Genomic DNA, 24,979 nt, shown 5'->3' on the forward strand with positions numbered 1-24,979 from the left:
TTCTCCTGGATAATATCTTGCAGAGTGTTTTCCAACTTGGTTCCATTCTCCCCGTCATTTTCAGGTACACCAATCAGACGTAGGTTTGGTCTTTTCACATAGTCCCAAATTTCTTGGAGGCTTTGTTCGTTTCTTTTTTCTCTAAACTTCCCTTCTTGCTTCATTTCATTCATTTCATCTTCCATCAGTGATACCCTTTCTTCCAGTTGATCGCATCTGCTACTGAGGCTTCTGCAATCTTTGCGTAGTTCTCGATACTTGGCTTTCAGCTCCATCAGCTCCTTTAAGCCCTTCTCTCCATTGGTTATTCTAGTTATCCAGTCTTCTAATTTTTTAAAAAAGTTTTTAACTTCTTTGCTATTGTTTTGAATTTCCTCCCGTAGCTCAGAGTAGTTTGATCGTCTGAAGCCTTCTTCTCTCAACTTATCAAAGTCATCCTCCATCCAGCTTTGTTCCATTGCTGGTGAGGAACTGCGTTCCTTTGGAGGAGGAGAGGTGCTCTGCTTTTTAGAGTTTCCAGTTTTTCTGCTCTGTTTTTTCCCCATCTTTGTGGTTTTATCTACTTTTTGTCTTTGATGATGGTGATGTACAGATGGGTTTTTGGTGTGGACGTCCTTTCTGTTTGTTAGTTTTCCTTCTACCAGACAGGACCCTCAGCTGCAGGTCTGTTGGATTTTACTAGAGGTCCACTCCAGACCCTGTTTGGCTGGGTGTCAGCAGCGGTGGCTGCAGAACAGTGGATTTTCGTGAGACCACAAATTCAGCTGTCTGATAGTTCCTCTGGAAGTTTTGTCTCAGAGGAGTACCTGGCCAAGTGAGGTGTCAGTCTGTACCTACTGGGGGGGTGCCTCCCAGTTAGGCTGCTCAGGGGTGAGGGCCCCACTTTAGGAGGCAGTCTGTCCGTTCTCAGATCTCCAGCTGCGTGCTGGGAGAACCACTACTCTCTTCAAAGCTGTCAGTCAGACAGGGACATTTAAGTCTGTGGAGGTTCCTGCTGACTTTTTGTTTGTCTGTGCCCTGCCCCCAGAGGTGGAGCCTACAGAGGCAGGCAGGCCTCCTTGAGCTGTGGTGGGCTCCACCCAGTTCGAGCTTCCTGGCTGCTTTGTTTACCTAAGCAAGCCTGGGCAATGGCAGACGCCCCTCCCCCAGCCTTGCTGCCGCCTTGCAGCTTGATCTCAGACTGCAGTGCTAGCAATCAGTGAGACTCCGTGGGCACAGGACCCTCCGAGCCAGGTGCGGGACACAATCTCCTAGTGTGCCGTTTTCCAGGCCCGTTGGAAAAGCGCAGTATTAGGGTGGGACTGACCTGATATTCCAGGTGCCGTCTGTTACCCCTTTCTTTGACTAGGAAAGGGAACTCCCTGACCCCTTGCGCTTCCCGAGTGAGGCAATGCCTCACCCTGCTTCGGCTCGTGCACAGTGCACTTCACCGACTGTCCTGCACCCACTGTTTGGCACTCCCTAGTGAGATGAAACCGGTACCTCAAACAGAAATGCAGAAATCACCTGTCTTCTGTGTCGCTCAGGCTTGGAGCTGTAGACCGGAGCTGTTCCTATTCGGCCATCTTGGCTCCACCCCCCCACGCCCCCCACAGTCTTAAGCTTGCATTATTTTTGATGAAAAATCTCCTGTCTTATTTATTTTTTGTTGTTTTGTATTTAATATTTATTTTGGGCAGGCTGCTTTTAAGATATATTCTTTATTGGTTTGTGCAACTTGGTTTGTGCTTGGGGTTCATTGAGTTTTTGGATCTGTGGATCTACAGTTTTCATTATATTTGGAACACATGTGACCATTATTTCTTCAAATATTCTTTCTGTCCCCTCTTCCACTGTTGTCTCCAATACATATCTATTAGGCCACTTGAAATTTCCCCATAGCTGCTGATTGATGCTGTTTATCTTTTTTTGTTGTTTGAGACAGAGTCTCGCTCTGTCGCCCAGGCTGGAGTGCAGTGGCGCCATCTCAGCTCACTGCAAGCTCCACCTCCCGGGTTCACGCCATTCTCCTGACTCAGCCTCCCAAGTAGCTGGGACTACAGGCGCCCACCACCATGCCCGGCTAATTTTTTGTATTTTTTTTTTAGAGATGGGGTTTCACCGTGTTAGCCAGGATGGTCTCGATCTCCTGACCTGGTGATCCGCCTGCCTCGGGCTCCCAAAGTGCTGGGATTACAGGTGAGAGCCACCGCACCCGGCTGCTCTGTTTATCTTTTATACAGTTTTTAATTTTTTTGTCTTATATTTGGATGTGGCTTTATATATTCCATTTTTATCTGTTGTGTCTTTAAGTTCATTAATCTATTTTCTTCAACGTCTTATCTGCTATTAATCCTACTCAGTCTATTTTTCATGTTAGATATTGCAGCTTTCATCTCTAAAAGTTCAATATGGATCTTTTAAATATTTTCCATGCATCTACATCACATATTCAGTTTTTCTTCTAGCTTCCTGAATGTACAGAGTATACTTATAATAACTTTAATTTCTTTGTGTACTAATTCTATCATCTGTCTTTTCTGGTTAGTTTCAAATGATTAATTTTTCTTATTATGAATCACATTTTCCTGCTATTCTTATTCATAATAAGAATCCTTCCTGTGATTCTTGTTATGAATCACATTTTCATGCCTGGTGATTTTTTATTGGATAACAGATACTGTGACTTTTACTTCATTGGGTAGTTGGTATTTTGCCTTTCTATAAATATGCTTGAGCTTGTTTTGGGACATGGTTAAATTACTTGGAAGCGGTTTGAACTTTTCATGTTTTGGACTTAAGCTTTGCAAGGCAGGCCTCCAGCATCATTTGGTCTAGGGCTAATTCTTTTTCCTTTACTGAGGCAGAACTCTTCTGTGTATTCTACCGGATGTCTCATGAATTATGAATTTTTTTCACTCAGGTTGTAAAGATCAGGCACTATTCTTAACCTTGTGTAAGCTCCAGAAATTTTTCTCCTCTGGCCTCGTGTATTTTTCTCATGTACATAATACACTTTTCAATACTGAATATTCAATGGGGACCTTTTACAGATATTTGGAGTTCTCTCTCTGTGAAACTATCGGCTCTTTAGTGCCCTACCCTGAAAACTGTAGCCACTTGGCCTCTGTGGACATCCAGGTCCTTCTTATCAACTCAGGGAGAGCTTCGGGCTCCACCTGAGTTATCTCTTTTCGTATGGTGGTCTTAAAGCCTTCTCAGAGAGTACTCTTAGGGCAGCTTTAGGGCTCACTTCATTTGTGTCCCATTTTACAGGGGTCACTGTCCTTTGTTGCCTGGTATCCAATGTCTTGTCTACCATGTTTTAAATAATTTGCCCAGATTTTTAGCAAGAGAGTAAATCCAGTTCCTGTCACTATTTTGGTAGACGTTGCCCCAATTATTTAATTTAATTTTATTTTGCTATTGTATATGTGTTTGTCTTTTTTCACTGTATATTCTAACTGGTTTTTCTTTGTATATGTGAAGGTTATTGATTTCTGTTTGTTGATTTGATAACTTACTATGTTACTTAAATTATCTTTTTTTATAGTAGTTTAATGTTGATTCTATTAAGTTTTCCAGATACCATATCATCTACAAAGAGAGATAGTTTTCCCACTTCTTTTGCAATTAATATGCTTTTTGTTGCTCTCTCCTTCTAAAAGCATTGACAAATACTTCAACGTAATGTTAAATACTCTTAGACATGGTGGGCATGAGTTTGAAGACTACTTAAGTATTCTACTGATTCCATCTTTTGGAGATGTCTCTAGTAATGCCACAAGTCCTCCTGTTCTGGAATGGCCCAGTGACCATTTCTATGCCTCCTGCACAGCTGTTATCTTAGGGTTTCCAATCCCCTATCCCTAGTTCTCATTCTTACTTTTTTTTTGTTTGACTCCATAAGAGGATGTAAAAAGCAATTCTTGATAATCTTGAAAACTCCGTAGATTGGCTGGGTAAATAATTTTAGCTTAGAAATAATTTTCCCTAAGAATTGTGAAGGCACTATTCCTTGTATTCTAGGGTCTAATATTGTCCTTAGGCATCTCATGCTGATGTCACTCAGTGCTTTGTGCATAACTTGCTTTTTAGTTTCAATTCTTTAAAATTGTATGACATTCTCTTTGTCCCCAAAGAGTACCTACCATTCTCCTTGTTTCTCCATGGCTGTAAGGTGCTAAAATTTGAAAGTCCCCTAAATTATCGTGATGTATGTTTCTATGCTTCTATAGTTCTGTTACAGTAAGTTATCACACTATTTTTTTAAAGAATCATAATCATTAATTCACCAATACAAGTACATCTGAACTAACTGTTGGACTTCCCAGGCTTTCCTTTAATGGGTGCTGTTTAGAGTCTTGCACGGTTTGTTTTCAGCCATGATTGAATCAGTCAGGACCAAACTCAAGAATACACAGAACTTATAGAAATAAAGGACAAAATTTAAGAAATGTAGGAATTACACATTCTGTATCAATAATCTATATGTGATTCTTATAACTTTCTCCCTCAATAAATTTATCATTCATATCTTATGGGAATCTATGGTTCCATGCTTTTAAGATTATGTTTTTAAGTTTAATTGGTTGTAATATCCTGAGTACTAATGATATATAGTAATATAATAATTATTATACAGCAGACACTCTTCTAAATGTTTTCCATTTATAAGCCCATTCACATTTATAATTGTTATAACAAATCTATGAAGTGGATACTATTGTTATCCCTACCTTAAACACAAGGGAATTGAGGCACAGAGAATTTAATATTTTGAATTAAGAATCTCAATTAAGAATTAAGGTCACATAGGCTGAGCATGGTGGCTCATGCCTGTAATCCCAGCACTTTGGGAGGCTGAGGTGGGAGGGTCACTTGAGGTCTGGAGTTCGAGACCAGGCTGGCCAACATGGCGGAACCTTGTCTCCACTAAAAAAAAATCCAAAAAAATTAGCCGGGCATGATGGCACATGCCTATAATCCCAGCTACTCAAGAGGCTGTGGCACAAGAATCGCGTGAACCTCGGAGGCAGAGGTTGCAGTGAGCTGGGATCACGCCACTGCACTCCATCCTGGGCAACACAGAGAGACCTTGTAAAAAAAAAAAATAGAATTAATGTCACATAGCATGTAAATGGCAGAGCAAGAAGTTGATCCCAGGCCATCTGGCCGTGTAGTCTACTTTTACCCACTGTGCCTTGTGGGCCTTTGGAAGCTGTAAGATTCTAAAGAGTTAAGAGTCTACTGATAGATGGCGCTGGGGTTACATTTCACCCTGCTGCTTCACTGTGACCTCTCACTATCCCCTTCTTCTATTCATAATCTTGGCACAAGGTAACAAAAGGGGAGCCTTAGGCTAGGCTCCAGGGATTGTAATTTGTTTTAGAACAATGTGCTGGATTTCTAGGGATCTGTACGCAACCATGCACAAACATCTGGGTGCCTGGTCCAGACTTAATCTCCAGAAAGGGAATTTCACACAGTAGTAGGTGCGGGCTCTGCTGGTGTGATGCTACTGATATGGATGCAATAGTTCTTGCTGTTTCTCTTTGTGATGTCTGAAACAGTTCTTTTTTTTTTTTTTTGAGACGGAGTCTCGCTCTGTCGCCCAGGCTGGAGTGCAGTGGCGCAATCTCGGCTCACTGCAAGCTCCGCCTCCCGGGTTCACGCCATTCTCCTGCCTCAGCCTCTCCGAGTAGCTGGGACTACAGGCGCCCGCCACCACGCCCGGCTAATTTTTTTGTATTTTTAGTAGAGACGGGGTTTCACCGTGGTCTCGGTCTCCTGACCTCGTGATCCGCCCGCCTCGGCCTCCCAAAGTGCTGGGATTACAAGCGTGAGCCACCGCGCCCGGCCTGAAACAGTTCTTATCCAGGGGAAATTGCCTTCTTGTTGACTGTAGATTAATTCCTGGCCTGGTACAGCTCCTCTGAACCACTGGATGGTCCCTACCGGGATCAGGGAGGTCACAGTGCAGTGCAGAGTGGCCGTTTCTCCAGCTGCAACCGACACAGACTTCTCAGGCTGAATTACCCACAGCTCCTCCTCACCCACTACTCCTGGAAGAGCACACATCAGCTCCAAGCTCCAGCTGGGGCTGAGGCTGTGGTCCAGGTGCCTGGGTTCAGATTGCATTTGAAGCCCCATTCATTCTTTCTTTCCATATCATGTATTAACTTTTAGGATGGGCACATTTCTTAACTGGGTATCAAAAGAGACATAGAGGAAACAAGACAGACAGACAGCCTTTGCTAAGGACACAGTCAGGAAGTCAAAAGAGAAGAAATACTTCTAGAAAAGATGTTCAACAACCCCAGTAATCCAGTGAAGTCAAACCACACACAAATTGCTAACGTCCATGACAGACTAGCTGGAAAAATTTTTAAAAAAAATGAACACAGGTTTCATCATATGAAAGTTAGAGCACATTTTCAGGCTGCAATAAATAATAGAGGCAGGTTGGTACCAAGGCAAGCAGAGAGGTCGATGAAACAGAAGACAGAACCTAGAACTGGACCCAAGTAAATAGACAGATTTATTGTACGATCAAGCTGGCATTTTATGTCAGTGGAAGAAAGCTCTCTTGAAGAAGGCAAATGAAACTCCTAAAAAGTAGCTATCTCCAGGGAGCCAGATGAGTATGGGGGCTTTTGTTATTTACTTGTACGTTTCTTCCCTGTTTGGATTATTTTGACAGCAAGCCTGAAATACAATAAAAATAAAATAAAACATTTCTCCCTCCTGCAAGCTAAAGAGCAGACACAATTTTTAGAATATTAGCTTAGCAAACATGAAAAAGACTGCCAATTTTCTGTGTTGCTAAGGGTGTGGTGAGGCAGACACTCCCACATACTGCTGATGGGAATAACAATGGACACAATCTGTCTAGATGGCAATACAGGATTATAGTCATGATCTTATGATCTATGTCCATGTGACAAACCCATATTTAAACAAGTAAAGTGGAGATACTTTAACCAAATCTGTTTTGGTCCCAAATGTTCAAAATACCCTCTGTCCATTGCTGCTGCTTCTGCGCTGGGTGTGGTGAGATAATGTATTACTGATATTGAGACACTCACGTTTTATTGGGAAATGGCTTTTGAAACCAAAAAACACTTTTGAAGTGCAATTTCCCAATAAAACTCTTACTCTTTGATTTAGTAATTCCTCTTCTACGGCCTTATTCAAAAGAAACAATCACACAAGGGCGAATGTGCTTTGTAAAGGAATGGCAATCATAGTATTTACAATATAGAAAAGTTTGATGTAAGGCCCATGTCCAAGAATAGGAGTGAGTTAGATAAATAATGGTACAACCACAAAATGGAAAACTATGTAGCGATTGAAATGATAATGTTGATGTATATATTGTTGATGTATTGATGATGTTGCAGACACGTATATATTTACATAGAAAAGGGTCCCCAATTTATCATTGAGTAAAAGAACAAATAAATCACCATATTTTGTGTAATCTTATTTTTGTTAAAAGTTCGATGTATATAGAAGCAGCACAGTGAAGAGGTCAAAGTAAGAGCTAGTGGAGTCCCATTGACCCAGGTTTCAATGCCTCCTCTATTGCTTGATTGCTATAGTTTAAATATTTGTCCCCTCCAAAATGCATGTTGAAATTCAATCCTCAATGTGCAGTATTGAGAGGTAGGGTCTTTAAGAGGTGATTGGGTCATAAGGACTCTGCATTATTTCATAAATTAATGGATTAATGGGTTATCATGGGAAGGGAACTGTTGGTTTTACAAGAAGAGAGAGAGAGACCCAAGTATAGTATGCTAGCATGCTGAGTCATCTCACCATGTGATACTCTGTGCTGCCTCAGGACTCTTTAGAGAGTCCCCACCAGCAAGAAAGCTCTCACCAAATGTGGCCCCTTGACCGTGAACATCTCAGCCTTTATAACTATAAGAAATAAGTTCTTTTTCTTTATAAATTATCCAGTTTCACGTATTCTACTCTAAGCAACAGAAAATGGACTGACATGGATGTTTTACCTTGAGAAAATAACCTCCCTGAGGCTCTGTTTTCTTATCTATGTAATGTATACAATGTGGAAAGTGAAACTTCTCTTGAAATTTTGTTGTGATACTGAAACCTGAAAATCTTTGAGAAACACTCAGGACTGTGCTCAAAGAAGGATTTCTGTGAAATGGGCTTTCCATTCTTAACTGCAAGTCCCATAGGCCAGGCTCCAGCCCTGACAACCTGGTGATTCTAGGAAGCCCACACCCTTCCTTGGCTTTCAGTTCCTTCTTCTACCAAGCCTGATGGACCATTCTCATTTCCCATGACTTCTGTGAGTTCTAAGTGAAGACATAGACTTGCCAAAGACACAGAGTGAGAGTTGCAATGGCCGGATGCAGCAGGACTATTTTCGTGTGCTCATATTTGCACTTATTAAGCCCTAAAAGGCTGTAACAGCCAGAGCTCACATAGGTGGTTCTGTGTGCCATACATTACTCCAAACACTTAACTATATTAATTAACTAGTTTGATTCTCACCACAACTTTACCGGAAAGGCATTATTATTTATCTCAATTTCACAGACAAGAAAACAGGCACAGAGAAGTTGAGTAACTTATTCATAGTCAAACAGCTTACAAATGATGAAACTTGGATTTGAACCCTGGCCCATTGTTGTTGTTGTTTTTTTTAAATGCCTGTGCTTTTAACCACTTTATTAGGTGGACTCCAAGTTGCGATGTTAACACCATTGGGAGAAGGATGGTTGCCTCTCCTGACTGTGCAGATCAGCTTTGGAGAGAAGGGAGTAGACAGGCAGGAGAAACACCCGCATCAAGAACATAATCCTAGGTTGTTGAGATTCTGGGAGACTTACTAGTCTAAAAAGGACAATTTAGCAATTTTTTCTAATAGTTCTACATTGCATGTGTAGTACTTGTTGTTATCTATCTATCTATCTATCATCTATCTGATCTATCTATTAATCACCTATCCATCTATGTGTATTCATCTTAATGACAGCATCCATGCCTCCCTCTTGGGGACTGAGAAGTCAAATGCTGCTCCTCTACTTCTTCCCTCAGGATGGCATGCGGTCCTGCAGGTCAGGCCTAGGGGGTCGTGGAACCTTCACAGGACATCAGGGGTGTGGGAAGTGAGAGGGACTGGGCACCCCTGCTATGGGGAAATGCCTGGATGGGAGAGAAAGCAACCCCTCCAAGCAATAAGAATTCTGGAGGGATTTGTTTTGGAGACACTAGGTATAAAACAAACTATTTAGGGAAGTGTCTTAACGAGGAAGGGGTGGCAAAGAAAGAGGCCCTAGAACAACAGAGATTCATCCGCCCCACTGCAGGTGGCGAAATTGTGCTGCCACCAAACTCAGGAAAGCATCCCTGCATCATAGTACCTGGGGGTGGGGACACTCACCTGTGAGTCCCAGCAGCCAGAGGCAGCAGCAGGGATGGATGAAGTAGTCTGTGTTGTTTCTCTCAGGCAGGGCCGAGAGGAAGGGACGGGTATCATGATGGGCCCTGGAGCCTGCTCTGCCTGTAGGTCTGTTCTGGGGAGGTCCTGGATTCTGCTCTGCTGAGAGAGGCAAAACTATATCTTCTATGATATGAGAGGAAGTTACTATGCTGGGAGGAAAGGGCTGTGGGATTATGAACGTTCCAGTTTCTAGATTGTGAAATAGGAATCAGATACAAGCTAAGAAGTTACTGATACAAGAGTCCCAGGGTGCTTGGAGGGGCTCTGGCAGACACCCTTAGTGCCTAGGCTCTGCCCTTTGGGCCCCTCACTTTGTGTCAGGTGTGCTGGTGACCCTTCCTCATCCAGGAGTCCAGGAACAGGGTCTGCCATAGAGAAGGGTGTGTCCAGCTTCCTGTTACAGTCCAAGACCTGGGCTCAGATGAGCTGTGCAGCTAGTCAGGAGGAGGGTTCCCGGGGATGGGGCTTCACAGGTGTGGATCCTTGTTTTTCCCCACTCCAGAGGTGTCAGTTGTAAAAATGAGCCTGAAGCCACATCTGATGGGAGGCTTTGGCTCTTCAAAGTACGCTCACAGGGGAAGTGACTTTGAGTGAGCACGGAGTTAGATCTTGGGAGGAGGAGGATAGTTTCTGTTTTAGAGGAAAGGGGAAGAAGCCTGTGTGTGTCAAGCAGGGGGTGCAGGGCCTTAGGGTGCACATACCGCAGCAACAGTGACATGCAGAAACACAGCTGGGAGGAGGAGGGGTGTCTCTTTTTTCTGTCCCTAGTCTGGGGCCACCTCTTGGGAGAAGGGCGTGGAGGAGCTGTAGAAACTCTCACACGAAGAATACATCTCCTCTCCTCCTTCTGAGCAGCAGCCACCTGCACATGAACTCACATTCAGAGCCTCTAGCCATGAGCTCATCACTTCTGTGGGCCCAGTGCCAGACACTGCCTCCTGTGACTCAGTTTCCCCACTGCTCCCAACCCCTGACTCCTTACCAGTGGCTGACCGGATGTTGGTGATGAGAAGGGGTGGAATGGAAGGGGCCAATCAGCGATGAGATTTGATTGCTCTGTAGCATGATGAGTGCCCCTCTCCTCTTGACACCTTCTTCTAGCTTGTTAAACATTTTTTCTGAGAGGGAATTCTTGACAAGGAACTGGCCAGAGTGTTCCCTTTAGCACTTACTGTTCTAACTCTAATCCCTGTCTTCACTGATGACAGATTCTATTTTCTAGAGCTGACTGCAACAAGGTCCCTGTTCCCTCATGCTCTTCGACACTCCTCCCATGGAAATGTAGGCATATGTTCCCTCCCCCTGAGTTTGGGCAGGTCTGTGACTGCAACAGAAGCGATGTGATGTGACTTCTGAGGCTAGACCATAATAATTCCCTGCCCTTCTACCTGGCTTTCTTGGGATCCTCATTTTTGGAACCTTGCCACCATGCTATGAGGAAGCCCAAACTAGCACGCATGAAGAGATCACATTGCAGGGACACATGTAAGAGTTCTGGCTGACATCCCAGCTAAGACGCAGACAATATCCATTATCAATCATCAGACATGTAAAAGAAGAAGCTTCCAGATGACCCAGCAATTGAGTCATCCCCAGGTGAGTTTCCCAACTGAGACCCCAGGCAACATATAGCAGAGATAAGTCATTCTTGTACCTTGTCTGACTTCCTAACCCACAGTGTCATTGATCATAATAAAATGGTTGTTTTTTTGACCTTGTGTTTTGGGGAGTTTTGCTATGCAGCAATAGTAACTAGACAGCACCCTTGGCAACATCTTCCCCACCCCCACTGATTAGATTCTGCCTCCTTCACTGGACTTGCTGTTCCTTGTTGGCAGGAACCACTGAATATGGGGATTAAAAGGCAGGCTTTGGGGCCAGAAGGAACAGTGGGTCAGAATCTTGGACTTAGGTGGTATTTGCGTGGCAGTGGGCAAGCCATCCGCATGCCTATGCCCTGCTGTCTGCTAAGCATCTACAGAGCATACTCATCACTCACCTCCCACCAGCTTTTTTTCCTGTGTCCTCATCTCAGTGTATGACAGCCCCATCCACCCAGTTAGTTAAGCCGGAAAACCTTGGTGTCATTTTTGATTTTGATAACTCCTCCCATCCCCCATATCCTTTAATCTAAATACATCTTTAGTCTGTTCGGACCGCTATAACAGAATACCATAGACTGGGTAGCTTATAAGCAACAGAAATTTATTTCTCACATATCTGAAGCCTGGCAAGTCTAAGATTCAGAAGCTGGCAGATTTGGTGTTTGGTGAGGGCCCACTTCCTGGTTCATAGACAGCTTCTTACTGTGTCCTCACATGGTGGAAGAGGCAAGAGAGCTCTCTGGGGCCTCTTTTATAAGAACACTAATCCCATTCACGACTCTACCCTGATGACCGAATCACCTCCCAACAGCCTTCCTCCTAATACCATCGTATTGGGCATTAAGATTTAACACATGGGGTGGGAGGAGGGGGGAGGGATAGCATTGGGAGATATACCTAATGCTAAATGACCAGCTGATGGCTGCAGCACACCAACATGGCACATGTATACGTATGTAACAAACCTGCATGTTGTGCACATGTACCCTAGAACTTAAAGTATAATAATAACAAAAAAAAGATTTAACACATGAATGTGGAGGGGACAAACGCCTTCAGTGCATAACGATCTTAAATCCTCCTGCTTCTCTCCCTCCACTATCATCTCTGGCTTGGACAGGCTACAGTTTTCCTACCTTACTCTTTCTCTATTTCAGTCTTTTCCTTACACTGTAGCCAGAATGGTACTTTTAGAAATTTAGAGAAATCTGACCATGCTTTTCTCCGATAGTGGCTTCCCACTGCTCTTAAGGAAAATAAAAGATTTTTCTACTGTTCCTGACTGATCTGGCTCCAAATGCTTTGCCATCCTCAGCTGCCAGCCCTTTCACTCCCAAGATGCTGCTCTTTCTTCCCTGAACTTCAGATGACCACTCCCTTCTCCTCCTTATTGTAGATAAACTGAGAGTGCCCTTAGTACCTTGTAAGAACTTGTAATCAGATGTTTAGGTTGGAAGTCTTCCTTATTTGCTAGAGCACACACCTCAATGAGAACAGAGGTTGGCTCAGCTCTCTTTCCCACGGAGAATGCTCAACAGGTGTTTTGCACCCAGGAGGGAATGGCCAGTGGGCTCATGGTAAGTGTTCACAGTGACCCCAGGTGTTTGGTCTCTGATCTAGCTCTCCCCAGAAGCATTAATGCCACAGGATCCCTGTCTGTTCAGGGATCTCATAGTTGCTCTCTCTTTCTTTTTTCCCCTTTTTGGGGCTCCCCCATCCCAGGAAACCCTGGGAGCCTGACACTGATTAACTAAACCACAGTAGTGGCCTCACAGCTACCTCATCTTTGATCTCTTCTTGGTCAGGACTCGGTTCTACCCTTAATTTTGGATGTTCCCTTGGATGGATGTTGCTGGAGGATGAAGAGTTGATATCCAGCATTGTGAGATGAGACATTGCCTCCTCCCTGGGTCCTAATCCCCTCTCCTTTCCTGAAGACATCTTTTACAAACCCTTGATCATGCCCCTCTTCCCCCATCACCACATCTAAGATGGAGTTTCTTAGTGTATTCCAGGAAATTCCTGGGGAAGTAAGAGTGATGTGCCCCTCTCTTGCCTCCAGATGAACCTAGGCACCATGTGTCCTTGTGGGTGCTTCTTGGAATGACTTCTTCCCTAACCTTAGCCTGCTCCCAGACCAGGCTGTGGCCACCACCTTGTCCTGCCTCCCTGAACCTCCCCTCAATTTACAGTTAGGCCGTCTACTTCCTGGAGAATGGAAGGTAGAGACTCCATCACCAGCAGCACCTTGTGGCCTAGGAGGAGAGTCACAAAAGGAAGGGTGAGCAACAAGTGTCATCAGAGGGCACAAGAGAGTCCATCCTCCAGGGCTTTCACTTTCCCATCTGAGGCTCCCAGGGCCCATCTTAGACAACGGTTCCCATTGCACTGTGCCTTGCCAGCACAAATACCTGAGGCAGGAGCCCAGGTGAGCACACATGCATCTCACACTGCTGGGCTGGGCCTTGTCTAGGGAAAAGGAGGCAGCTCCAACCATTTAACTACCTTGTATTACCTTGTTAGCTCTCAGCATAGTCCTATGAGGTGGGTACTATTATTTTTATGTTGCTGAGAAAATCAAAGCTCAGAGATTTTAGAAACTTTCCAGGGTCACAAGGTAGTGAGAATCAAACTTATGTTTGTCAAACACTATGCTCATCGTTGCTGCCCCTCTGAATCAAGAAAGGGCAAGAGATCCAGACACCGGGACACCCAGAGCCTGGAGACTAGGAGAACACCACCACATCAGGGCACAGAAGGACGTGTCTACACTGGCAGTAAGTGGAATGTAGATGTGTTCCTATTGGGAGAATTTCAAGGCTGCTCTGCTCAGCACCAGGAAGGACCTGGGTTTAATCAGAAAATGATGAAAACACTAAAAAATCTCCTGGCAAGCAACCATTAAGATGATTCAAGGAAGCACAGACTCCCTACCTTGGCAGGAGTTCCAGACATTATCTAGTCGTCCTATGACCTTGTACCTTAAAATCCTAGTACCTGAAATCCTGTTTGTGGATCGATGAGACCTTAAAAGAAAGGGCAGCAAATAATATATAAGAGATCTCTCTAGGGAGTTGGATTGGGTGTACTTGATTCCTAATACATATTTAGTTTTTGATAAATACCTATATGATTTTGAATTGTGTGTGTGTGTGCATGCACTTGTGTATGTGAGGGAGAAGGAGAGAGTGAGAGTGAGTGAATCAGCAAGAGATGAGAAAGTGAGTGGGCTTTGCTTTTATAATTTAAACTTTTATAAATCTGAAAAAGAACGTTTTATGGAAAGATGAAGGAGCCTCCTTAAATAAGTCATGGAAGCCTTGCTATTGGCTACAACTGAGACCTATCCAGGTGAGCAGAGGCCCAAAATGTCATTTTTACAGTGATCTTCTGCCATCCATCTTGTTCCACCTGGCAGGTGAGCATAGTGTCCTCCTCATGGTCACTGTTTTTCACCAGGATGGAGCTCTGCACGCTGTACAGTCCGTCTTTGCCCTTGGTGGGGGTCAGGGTCTCATCTCTCTGGGATTCACTTCCATCCTTCAGCCAGGTCAGTTGCATGTCCTGGGGATAGAACTTCTCTGCCTGGCAGGTGACATTCATCTTGTTATTTGAGGCAGGGTGTTGAAGAATGGACACCTTGGGTGGAACTGAAATAGCATAGAACACATGCTCAGATGTCATGAAACAATCAGATCCATCTGCTTATTGCTTGGTGGCAATTTACTTAGCACCTACCTAGCATGTCACTGTGCCTAGCACATAGTAGATGTTCAGTAGGTGGAATGACCTGTTATTATTTAAGCCTATTCCCTGGAGCAAATTTGGGAAGAACTATGCTCCAAAGACATGTGAAAGCTGGGCACATGTGGTATTACCTACCTATTATGGTCTCAGACAAATCAGCCTTCCCACGAAGAGGGTAATGCAAGCTTCGGTGGTACACGCTGCAGGTAATATGAGAGTTTAAGTCATCCAGAGCTGGGACTACCTCCGTGGTACCGACAATTTTGTAGGCATTGCTGTTCTTTAACTGAACCACATGGGTCTGGAGGGATGAGAGTTTCTTCCCGTTTTTGAACCACTTCAGGGTAACATTTTTGGGGTAGAAGCCGTAGGACATGCAGCTAAAATTCACAGTCTGCCCGAGCAAGGCCCTCTCCAAGGGGCCTATTACCACAGGGAGAGATGGTGGAGCTACAAGAAGGAAGATGAATAAACAATTAGTGTTGGTAAGCTATATAGTATTCTTTGTGCCTTATATAATTTTAATTCTGACAACCCCATGATTAGATATGATAATGTCCATTTTATAGATAAGGAAATTGAAACTGGTAGAGGTAAAATAAAAAATACTAGCAACTTACAAAGCCTGGACTGGAAAACAAGTTTCTCTGACCACACAGCCTGTGATCTTGACTCAGGTGACACTGTTTCTCTGTTCAGGAGTCATATTCCTATATCTTTCTCACTCTTGGTATTGATTACTCCTGCTTACCCATTCTCGTTTAATAAGGTTTAGACAACAAGGAATAGAAGGAAATGTTCTTAGCCTGATTCCTATCTACCAAAAATCCTAAAACAAAATATCTTTAACGTGCAACTTTACAAGAATGTCCTTTAGAATCAGCAACTACAGGATACCTACTCTCATTGTATCTATTCAATGATGTACTGGAGATTCTGGCCTAAGCAATGAAACAAAAAGTCATGAATAAATAATAATTGAGAAGAAACATTATAATGTAAACTGACACAAAAAACTTAAGCGAATCTATCTGCTGACTAAAAAACTGATAGATTAGAAAACCAAATGAATAAAAATTTTAAAATTATTCTATTTGACTGAACACAGAAATAAATTTCAAACAGATTAAATTCTTAAATCTAAAATTTAATAAAACTATAAGAAGAAAAAAATAAGGAAATATCTATATGTCTTTGAGGTGGGAAAGAACTTTAAGACAAGATCCTAAAAACACAACTCATTGAGATTTGTAAAGTTGACTTTAAAGATTTATAAAGGTAACTATAATAAGGGTCAAATTATACACGACGAGAAACATAAACAAAACTTAAAAGCAAGCAGTAAATAGGAGAGGAAAGAAATACATATAAGGTAATGTGAATGAAACAAAAACAAGCATAAAATATAGAGGATCAACAAAACCAAAAGTTGCTTCTTTGAAGACATATAATTCTCTGGTGAAAATGAAAAGAGAGGAAATAAAATATTAAGAGAGAGAAAGAGAGAGAGATAGAGAGATACAATCACAGATGTGCAATAGGGGCATTACTATAAATCTTGCAGACATTAAAATGATAAAAATTGGATATCTTGAATAGCTTTTGCCAATATAAAATATAAAATTTAGAAAAAGTGAAAAACTTTCTGGAAAAATGTAGCTTATCAAAAGTGAATACGAAGAAATAAGAAACCTGGGCAGTATCAAAATTATTAAAGAAACTGAATCAGAAATTTAAAAACTTTTCCTATAATGAAAATTCTAGATCCAGATGACTTCACTGGAAAGATCTGCCAAACATTTATGTAATATATAAATTTTATCTTATGTAATCTTTTCTAAAAAAGAGAAAAAACGGATAGACTTCCCAACTAATTTTTGAAGCTAGCATAACTTCAACAACAAAATTCCAACGTAGATACTATAAAGAAAAAACAGATTATTATCTTACTTCTGAATATACGTTCAAAAATCCTAGGCAAACTTTAGCAAACTGAGTAACACACTATCACCAGAATGGTTTTATTTCAGGAAGAAAAAGTTGAATTAATATTAGAAAATCAGCCTGGGCAACATGGCAAAACCACATCTCTACAAAAAATACAAAAATTAGCCAGGTGTGGTGGCATGGGCCTGAAGTTCCAGCTGCTGAGGAGGCTGATGTGGGAGGACCACTTGAGCTCAGGAGGTCAAGGCTGCAGTGAGCTGAGATTGCACCGCTGCACTCCAGGCTGGGTGAAAAAACAAGACATTGTCTCAAAAAAAAAAAAATAAAAAAAAATAAAAATAAAAAAGAATATCAAATAATGTTATTCATCATATTTCCAAATTGAAAGACAGTAGAACCATATGACCATTTCAATAGATGCAGGAAAAACATTAAGTGTTAATATTTATGTTTAGAAATTATTTGTAAACTAAGAATAGAAATGAATTAATCTGATAGAGATAATCCATTAGATTGAACCATATGCAATTGCTATTTTTATTATATGAAAAACGATAGAATATAGGCAATATCATATGGTTCATCCTAATTTTAAAAATACAACAAACATTATAATCAAAGGTAAAAAATTGAAAGCTTTGAAATCAAGTCAATATAATCTTGCTTGCCACCAGAAATTAAATCCAATCTTTCATCAGAGATTCCAGTTTGCTTATGAAGTCATAAAGGGAATACAAAAGGTATAAAGATTAGGATGAAATACATTAAACTATTATTATGCTATTATTACTATATGATGCCATTGTGCCTTAAGAAAGGCCAAAAGAATCTATAGACAAATTTTTCGAAATAATATGAGAATTTAACAAGTTTGCTAGGTACAAAATAAATGTAAATTCAATTATAACAAACATTAGAAAATTAAAAACATTTTAAAATGATCTCATTTATAATAATATTAAAAACATAAAGTGTGGAGGAATCAATCTAACAAGAGGTGTACCGTGTCTATAGTAAAAATTACAAAACTTTATTGAATGACATTATAAAGGATCTAAATGAATGAAAAGACATACCATGTTCATTGATAGAAAATAATATTGTAAAGATAAAGAAATGTATGCCTAGGCATATATGATGATAAAAACATTGGAATTATTCCCAATTGATAAGGAGTCAGTGTAATCACAATTAAAATCCCATAAATTATGTGTGTGTGTATAAGTGAGTGTGTGCTGAACTTGACAAAGATATTCTAAACTTTTCATGGAAATGAAAACCGCCAAGCATAACCAAAAAGAATAAGGTGTGATGACTTGTTCTACCAAGTACAAAAACTTATTACAGAGCTGTAGTTATCAAGATAGTGGTGTTTGAAGGAATGAACAAAGAAAATGTGGAAAAAATTAGAGAGCCCCAATTCAGATCCATCATATGGATGCTTAATTTTTGACAAGTTTGCAACTGCAGAGCAGTGAAGAAAAGGGAAATTTTTAAAATAAATGAAGTTGGAACAATTAGATATTCATATGGGGAAAAATAAAATCTCGTATCACAAATATGGGGATTCAGACTAAATGTGAAAGGCAAAACTATAAAGCTTAACTACAGGAAGTTATGTAAGAGTATATCTTCAGGATTTAAAGGGTTAAGGAAATATGTCTTAAACAAGCACTGAAAGCTATAACCATAAAGGAAAAGGTTGAAATTTTGACCACACTAAAATTAAACCTTTGTCATTGTTTTATTAAATTGTTGTAATGGATGCTTTTATTACTGGGTTTCAATCATTTTTATTTTTCTGACTTAGGGATTTAAGGCTATAAATTCCAAGTACAGCAGTAAGCAGTAACTACATGCCTCAAGTTTAATGTGCAGTATGTTAATTACTATTTAGTCCAAAATATTTTCTGGTATCTGTGGTAATTTCTTTTTTGATAAACCGGTTATTTAGATTATTTCCCAAATTCCTAACATATGAGGATTTTCTAATGATCTTTTTGTAAATATTTATAGTTTAATTCCACAATGATCAGAAAACATACTTATATAATTTCGATATTTCAAAATTTGTTGAGACTTGCTTCTTGACCAAGCACATGATTAATTTTAGTTAATATCTTACAAGGGCTTGAAAAGGATATGTGCTTTTCAGTTGTTGGGTGCAGTGCTCAATTACAACAAATTTGTTAATCACATTGATCAAATCTTTTGTATCCTTACTGACATTTCGTCTGCATGTCCTCCTAGTTACAGAGAGAGCTGCTGTGGTAGTCAGGCTTTAAGATGATCTCCAGCTTCTGGCATTCACACCACTATGTAATCCCCTCCTCTGGATCTAGTGACTCACTTCTAATGAAAAAGTAAAAGTAACAGGATGTCACTTCTGAAATTAGCTTATAAAGAAATTGTGACTTGCATCTTCTTCTTCCCCTCTCTCCTGCTTCTTGAGGAGAAGCAGCTGCCATGTTGTGAGCTGTCCTATGGATAAGCCCACGTAGCAGATATCTGATGTCTTCAGCCAGTTGCCCGCGAGGATCTGAGGCCTGCCAGTAGCCATGGGAGTGAGCTTGAAGTGGATTCTTCTCCAGTTGAGCCTTTGGATTATTGCATTATTGGCAGACACCTTGATTGCAGCCTTAAAAGAGACCTTAAACCAAGGTCACTCAACCTAAACCGTGTCTAGAATCCTGACTCACAGACACTGTGAGACAGTGTTTGTTGTTTGAAATCACTAAGTTTTGGGTAATTTGTTATGCAGCATAGATGACTAATAACAGATTTGTTAGAAATCTGGTAGCATAACTGTGAGAATGCAATGTGAAAATGGAACACAGAGAGATTTAAAGACACTGGCCTTGAAGATTTATGCTGTGCTGCTGACAGGCCAGGGATACTGGCAGCAAATCAGAAGCCAAAAGAGAAAGGGAATATGCTCTCTCCTAGAACCTCCAGAAGGAGCAGTTCTGCTGATGCCTTAATTTCAGTCCAGAGATACAGATTTCAGACTTCTGGCCTCTAGAACTGTGAGAGACTAAATTAGGTTTTTAAACAACTTTATTGAGATGTAATTCACATACCATACAATTCACACATTTAAAATGTACAATTCAATATTTGCAGATATTTGTTTGTAGATATATGCAGTCATAACCACAGTCATTTTGAACATTTTTATCATCTCAAAAAAAACTCCATGCCTTTCATGTAATAACCTCCATTTTCCCCATCTTTCCACCATCCCCCAAATCATAAGAAATGTTCTGTCTTTAATCTACTTTCTGTCTCTATAGATTTGCCTATTCTGAGTATGTCATATAAATGGAATTATTTAAAAAAGTGATTTTTTTATTATACTTTAAGTTCTGGGATACATGTGCAGGACCTGCAGGTTTGTTACATAGTTATATATGTGCCATGGTCATTTGCTGCACCCATCAACCCAACATCTACATTAGGTATTTCTCCTAATGCTGTCTCTCCTCTTGTCCCCCACCACCCAACAGACCCTGGTGTGTGATGTTCTCCTCCCTGTGCCCATATATTCTCGTTGTTCAACTCCCACTTATAAGTAAGAATATGTGGTGTTTATTTTTTTGTTCTTGTGTTAGTTTGCTGAGAATGATGGTTTCAACTTCATCCATGTCCCTGGAAAGGACATAAACTCATTCTTTCTTATGGCTGCATAGTATTCCATGGTGTGTATGTGCCACATTTTCTTTATCTATTCTATCATTGATGGGCATTTGGGGTGATTTCAAGTCTTTGCTACTGTGAATACTGCTGCAATAAACATACATGTGCATGTGTCTTTATAGCAGAATGATTATAATCCTTTGGGTATATATCCAGTAATGGGATTGCTGGGTCAAATGGTATTCTAGTTCTAGATCCTTGAGGAATCACCGCACTGTCTTCCACAATGGTTGAAGTAATCTACACTCCCACCAACAGTGTAAAAGCATTCCTATTTCTCCACATCCTCTCCAGTATCTGCTGTTTCCTGACTTTTTAATGATCACCATTCTAACTGGCCTGAGATGGTATCTCACTGTGGCTTTGATTTGCATTTCTCTAATGACCAGTGATGATGAGCTGTTTTTCATTTGTTTGTTGGCTGCATAAATGTCTTCTTTTGAAAAGTGTCTGCTCATATCCTTTGCCCACTTTTTGATGGGGTTGCTTGTTTTTTTCTTGTACATTTGTTCATGTTCCTTGTAGATTCTGGATATTAGCCCTTTGCCAGATGGATAGATTGCAAAAATGTTCTCCCATTCTGTAGCTTGCCGGTTCATGCTGATAATAGTTTCTTTTGCTGTGCAGAAGCTCTTTTGTTTAATTAGATCCCATTTGTCAATTTTGGCATTTGTTGCAATTGCTTTTGGTGTTTTAGTCATAAAGTCTTTGCCCATGCCTATGTCCTGAATGGTATTGTCTAGGTTTTCTTCTAGGGTTGTTATGGTTTTAGGTCTCACGTTTACATCTTTAATTCATATTGAGTTAATTTTTGTATAAGGGATAAGGAACGGGTCCAGTTTTAGTTTTCTGCATATGGCTAGCTAGTTTTCCCAATGCCATTTATTAAATAGGGAACCCTTTCCCCATTGCTTATTTTTGTCAGGTTTCTCAAAGATCAGATGGTTGTAGATGTGTGGTGTTATTTGTGAGGCCTCGGTTCTGTTCCATTGGTCTATATATCTGTTTTGGTATCAGTACCATGCTGTTTTGGTTACTGTAGCATTGTAGTACAGTTTGAAGTCAGGTAGCATGATGCCTCTAGCTTTGTTCTTTTTGCTTAGGATTGTCTTGGCTATACGAGCTGTTTTTTGGTTCCATATGAAATTTAAAGTCATTTTTTTTCTAATTCTGTGAAAAAAGTCAATGGTAGCTTGATGGGAATAGCATTGATTCTATAAATTACTTTGGGCAGTATGGCCATTTTCACAATATTGATTGTTCCTATCCATGAGAGTGGAAAGTTTTTTGTTTGTGTCCCCTGTCTTATTTCCTTGAGCAGTGGTTCGTAGTTCCCCTCGAAGAGGTCCTTCACATCCCTTGTAAGTTGTATTCCTAGGTATTTTATTCTCTTAGTAGCAATTGTGAATGGGAGTTCACTCATAATTTGGCTTTCTGATTGTCGATTATTGGTGTATAGGAATGCTTGTGATTTTTGCATATTGATTTTGTATCCTGAGACTTTGTTGAAGTTGCTTATCAGTTTAAGGAGTTTTGGGGCTGAGATGATGAGGTTTTCCAAATATACAATCATGTCATCTGTAAACAGAAACAATTTGACTTCCTCTCTTCCTATGTGAATACCCCTTATTTCTTTCTCTTGCCTGATTGCCCCGGCCTGTACTTCCCATACTATGTTGAATAGAAGTGGTGAGAGAGGGCATTCTTGTCTTGCTCCGGTTTTCAAAGGGAATGCTGCCAGCTTTTGTCCATTCAGTATGATACTGGCTGTGTCATAAATAGCTCTTATTATTTTGAGCTACATTTCATCAATACGTAGTTTATTGAGTGTTTTTAGCATGAAGGGGTGTTGAATTGTATTGAAGGCCTTTTCTGCATCTATTGAGATAATCGTGGTTTTTGTCATTGGTTCTGTTTATGTGATGGATTACCTTTATTTATTTCCATATGTTGAACCAGCCTTGCATCCTAGGGATGAAACTGACTTGATCATGGTGGATAAGCTTTTTAATGTGCTGCTGTATTCCGTTAGCCAGTATTTTATTGAGGATTTTTGCATCGATGTATTCATCAGGGATATTGAACTGAAATTTTCTTTTTTTGTTGTGTCTCTGCCAGGTTTTGGTATCAGGATGATGCTGGCCTCATAAAATGAGTTAGGGAGGAGTCCCTCTTTTTCTATTGTTTGGAATACTTTTAGAAGGAATGGTATCAGCTCCTCTTGTACCTCTGGTAGAATTCAGCTGTGAATCCATCTGGTCCTTGGCTTTTTTGGGTTGGTAGGCTATTAATTACTGCCTCAGTTTCAGAACTTGTTATTGGTCTATTCAGGGATTCAACTTCTTCCTGGATTAGCCTTGGGAGGGTGTATGTGTCCAGGAATTTATCCAATTCTTCTAGATTTTCTAGTTTATTTGCATGGAGGTGTTTATAGTATTCTCTGATGGTAGTTTGTATTTCTGTGGGATCAGGGTGATATTCCCTTCTTCATTTTTTATTGTGTCTATTTGATTCTTCTCTCTTTTCTTCTTTATTAATCTACTCTATCTGTTTTGTTAATGTTTTAAAAAAAACCAGCTCCTTGGTTCATTGATTTTTTGAAGGGTGTTTTGTGTCTCTATTTCCTTCAGTTCTGCTCTGATCTTAGTTGTTTCTTGTCTTCTGCTATCTTTTGAATTTGTTTGCTCTTGCTTCTCTAGTCCTTTTGTGATTTTAGGGTGTCGATTCTAGATCTTTCCAGCTGTCTCCTGTGGGCATTAGTACTATAAATTTCCCTCTAAACACTGCTTTAAATGTGTCCCAGAGATTCTGATAAATTGTGTCTTTGTTCTCATTGGTTTCAAAAACTTATTTATTTCTGCCTTAATTTCATTATTTACCCAGCAGTCATTCAGGAGCAGGTTGTTCAGTTTCCATGTAGCTGTGCAGTTTTGAGTGAGTTTCTTAATCCTGAGTTCTAATTTGATTGCACTGTGGTCTGAGAGACTGTTATGATTTCCATTCTTTTGCATTTGCTGAGGAGTGTTTTATTTCCAATTATGTGGTCAATTTTAGAATAAGTGAGATATGGTGCTGAGAAGAATGTATATTCTGTTGATTTGGGGTGAAGAGTTCTGTAGATGGCTGTTAGGTCTGCTTGGTCCAGAGCTGAGTTCAAGTCCTGAATATCCTTGTTAATTTTCTGTCTCATTGATCTATCAAATATTGACAGTGGGATATTAAAGTCTCCCACTATTATTGTGTGGGTGTCTAAATGTCTTTGTAGGTCTCTAAGAACTTGCTTTATGAATCTGGGTGCTCTTGTATTGAGGGCATATATATTTAGGATAGTTAGCTCTTTTTGTTGCACTGATGCCTTTACCATTATGCAATGCCCTTCTTTGTCTTTTTTGATCTTTGTTGGTTTAAAGTCTGTTTTATCGGAGACTAGGATTGCAACAACTGCTTTTTTTATTTTTTTTTTTTGCTTTCCATTTGCTTGGTAGATCTTCCTCCATCCCTTTATTTTGAGCCTATGTGTGTCTTTGTATGTGAGATGGGTCTCCTGAATACAACACACCAATGGGTCTTGACTCTTTATCCAATTTGCCAGTCTGTGTCTTTTAATTGGGGCATTTAGCCCATTTACATTCAAGGTTAATATTGTTATGTGTGAATTTGATCCTGTCATTATGATGCTAGCTGGTTATGTTGCCCATTAGTTGATGCAGTTTCTTCATAGTGTCAATAGTTTTTACATTTTGGCGTGTTTTTGCTGTGTCTGGTACCAGTTTTTCCTTTCCATATTTAGTGCTTCCTTCAGGAGCTCTTGTAAGGCAGGCCTGGTGGTGACAAAATCCCTCCGCATTTGTTTGTCTGTAAAGGATTTTATTCATTTTCATTTATGAAGCTTTTTTTGGCTGGATATGAAATTCTGGGTTGAAAATTCTTTTCTTTAAGAATGTTGAATGTTGGTCCTCACTCTCTTCTGGCTTGTAGGGTTTCTGAAGAGAGCTGCTGTTAGTCTGATGGGATTCTCTTTGTGGGTAACCCAATCTTTCTCTCTGGCTGCCTTAACACTTTTTCCTTCATTTCAACCTTGGTGAATCTGACGATTATGTGTCTTGGGGTTGCTCTTCTCGAGGAGTATCTTTGTGGTGTTCTCTTTATTTCCTGAATTTGAATGTTGGCCTGTCTTGCTAGGTTGGGGAAGTTCTCCTGGATAATATCCTGAAGTGTGTTTTCCAACTTGGTTCCATTCTCGCCATCACTTTAGGTACACCAATCAAACGTAGGTTTGGTCTTTTCCACATAGTCCCATATTTCTTGGAGGCTTTGTTCATTCCTTTTCACTCTTTTTTCTCTAACCTTGTCTTCATACTTTATTTCATTAAGTTGATCTTCAATCTCTGATATCCTTTCTTCTGGTTGATCGATTCGGCTCTTGATACTTCTGTATGCTTCATGAAATTCTCGTGTTGTGTTTTTCAGCTCCATCAGGTCATTTATGTCTTCTCTAAACTGGTTATTCTAGTTAGCAGTTCCTGCA

General features: G+C 40.5%; 1 protein-coding gene across 2 annotated transcripts in view; it reads right to left on the reverse strand.

Moving 5' to 3' along the window:
• SIRPD (signal regulatory protein delta) overlaps positions 1–24,979 on the reverse strand; it is a 59,396-nt gene that overhangs the window by 21,189 nt on the left and 13,228 nt on the right. The window contains exons 5-6 of one of the 2 annotated variants that reach the window (XM_055266016.2): positions 14,944–15,258; positions 14,293–14,711 (exon numbers count right to left, since the gene is read on the reverse strand). In XM_055266016.2, the coding sequence (XP_055121991.2) occupies positions 14,392–14,711; positions 14,944–15,258 (635 nt within the window). In that variant the 3' untranslated portion in view covers positions 14,293–14,391. Of the gene's footprint in view, positions 1–9,397; positions 9,557–14,292; positions 14,712–14,943; positions 15,259–24,979 lie in introns of those variants that run through there. The other variant, XM_063634160.1, reaches the window with a different exon arrangement.

The sequence above is a fragment of the Symphalangus syndactylus genome, chromosome 24, assembly GCF_028878055.3.
Source record: "Symphalangus syndactylus isolate Jambi chromosome 24, NHGRI_mSymSyn1-v2.1_pri, whole genome shotgun sequence".
NCBI lineage: Eukaryota > Metazoa > Chordata > Mammalia > Primates > Hylobatidae > Symphalangus > Symphalangus syndactylus.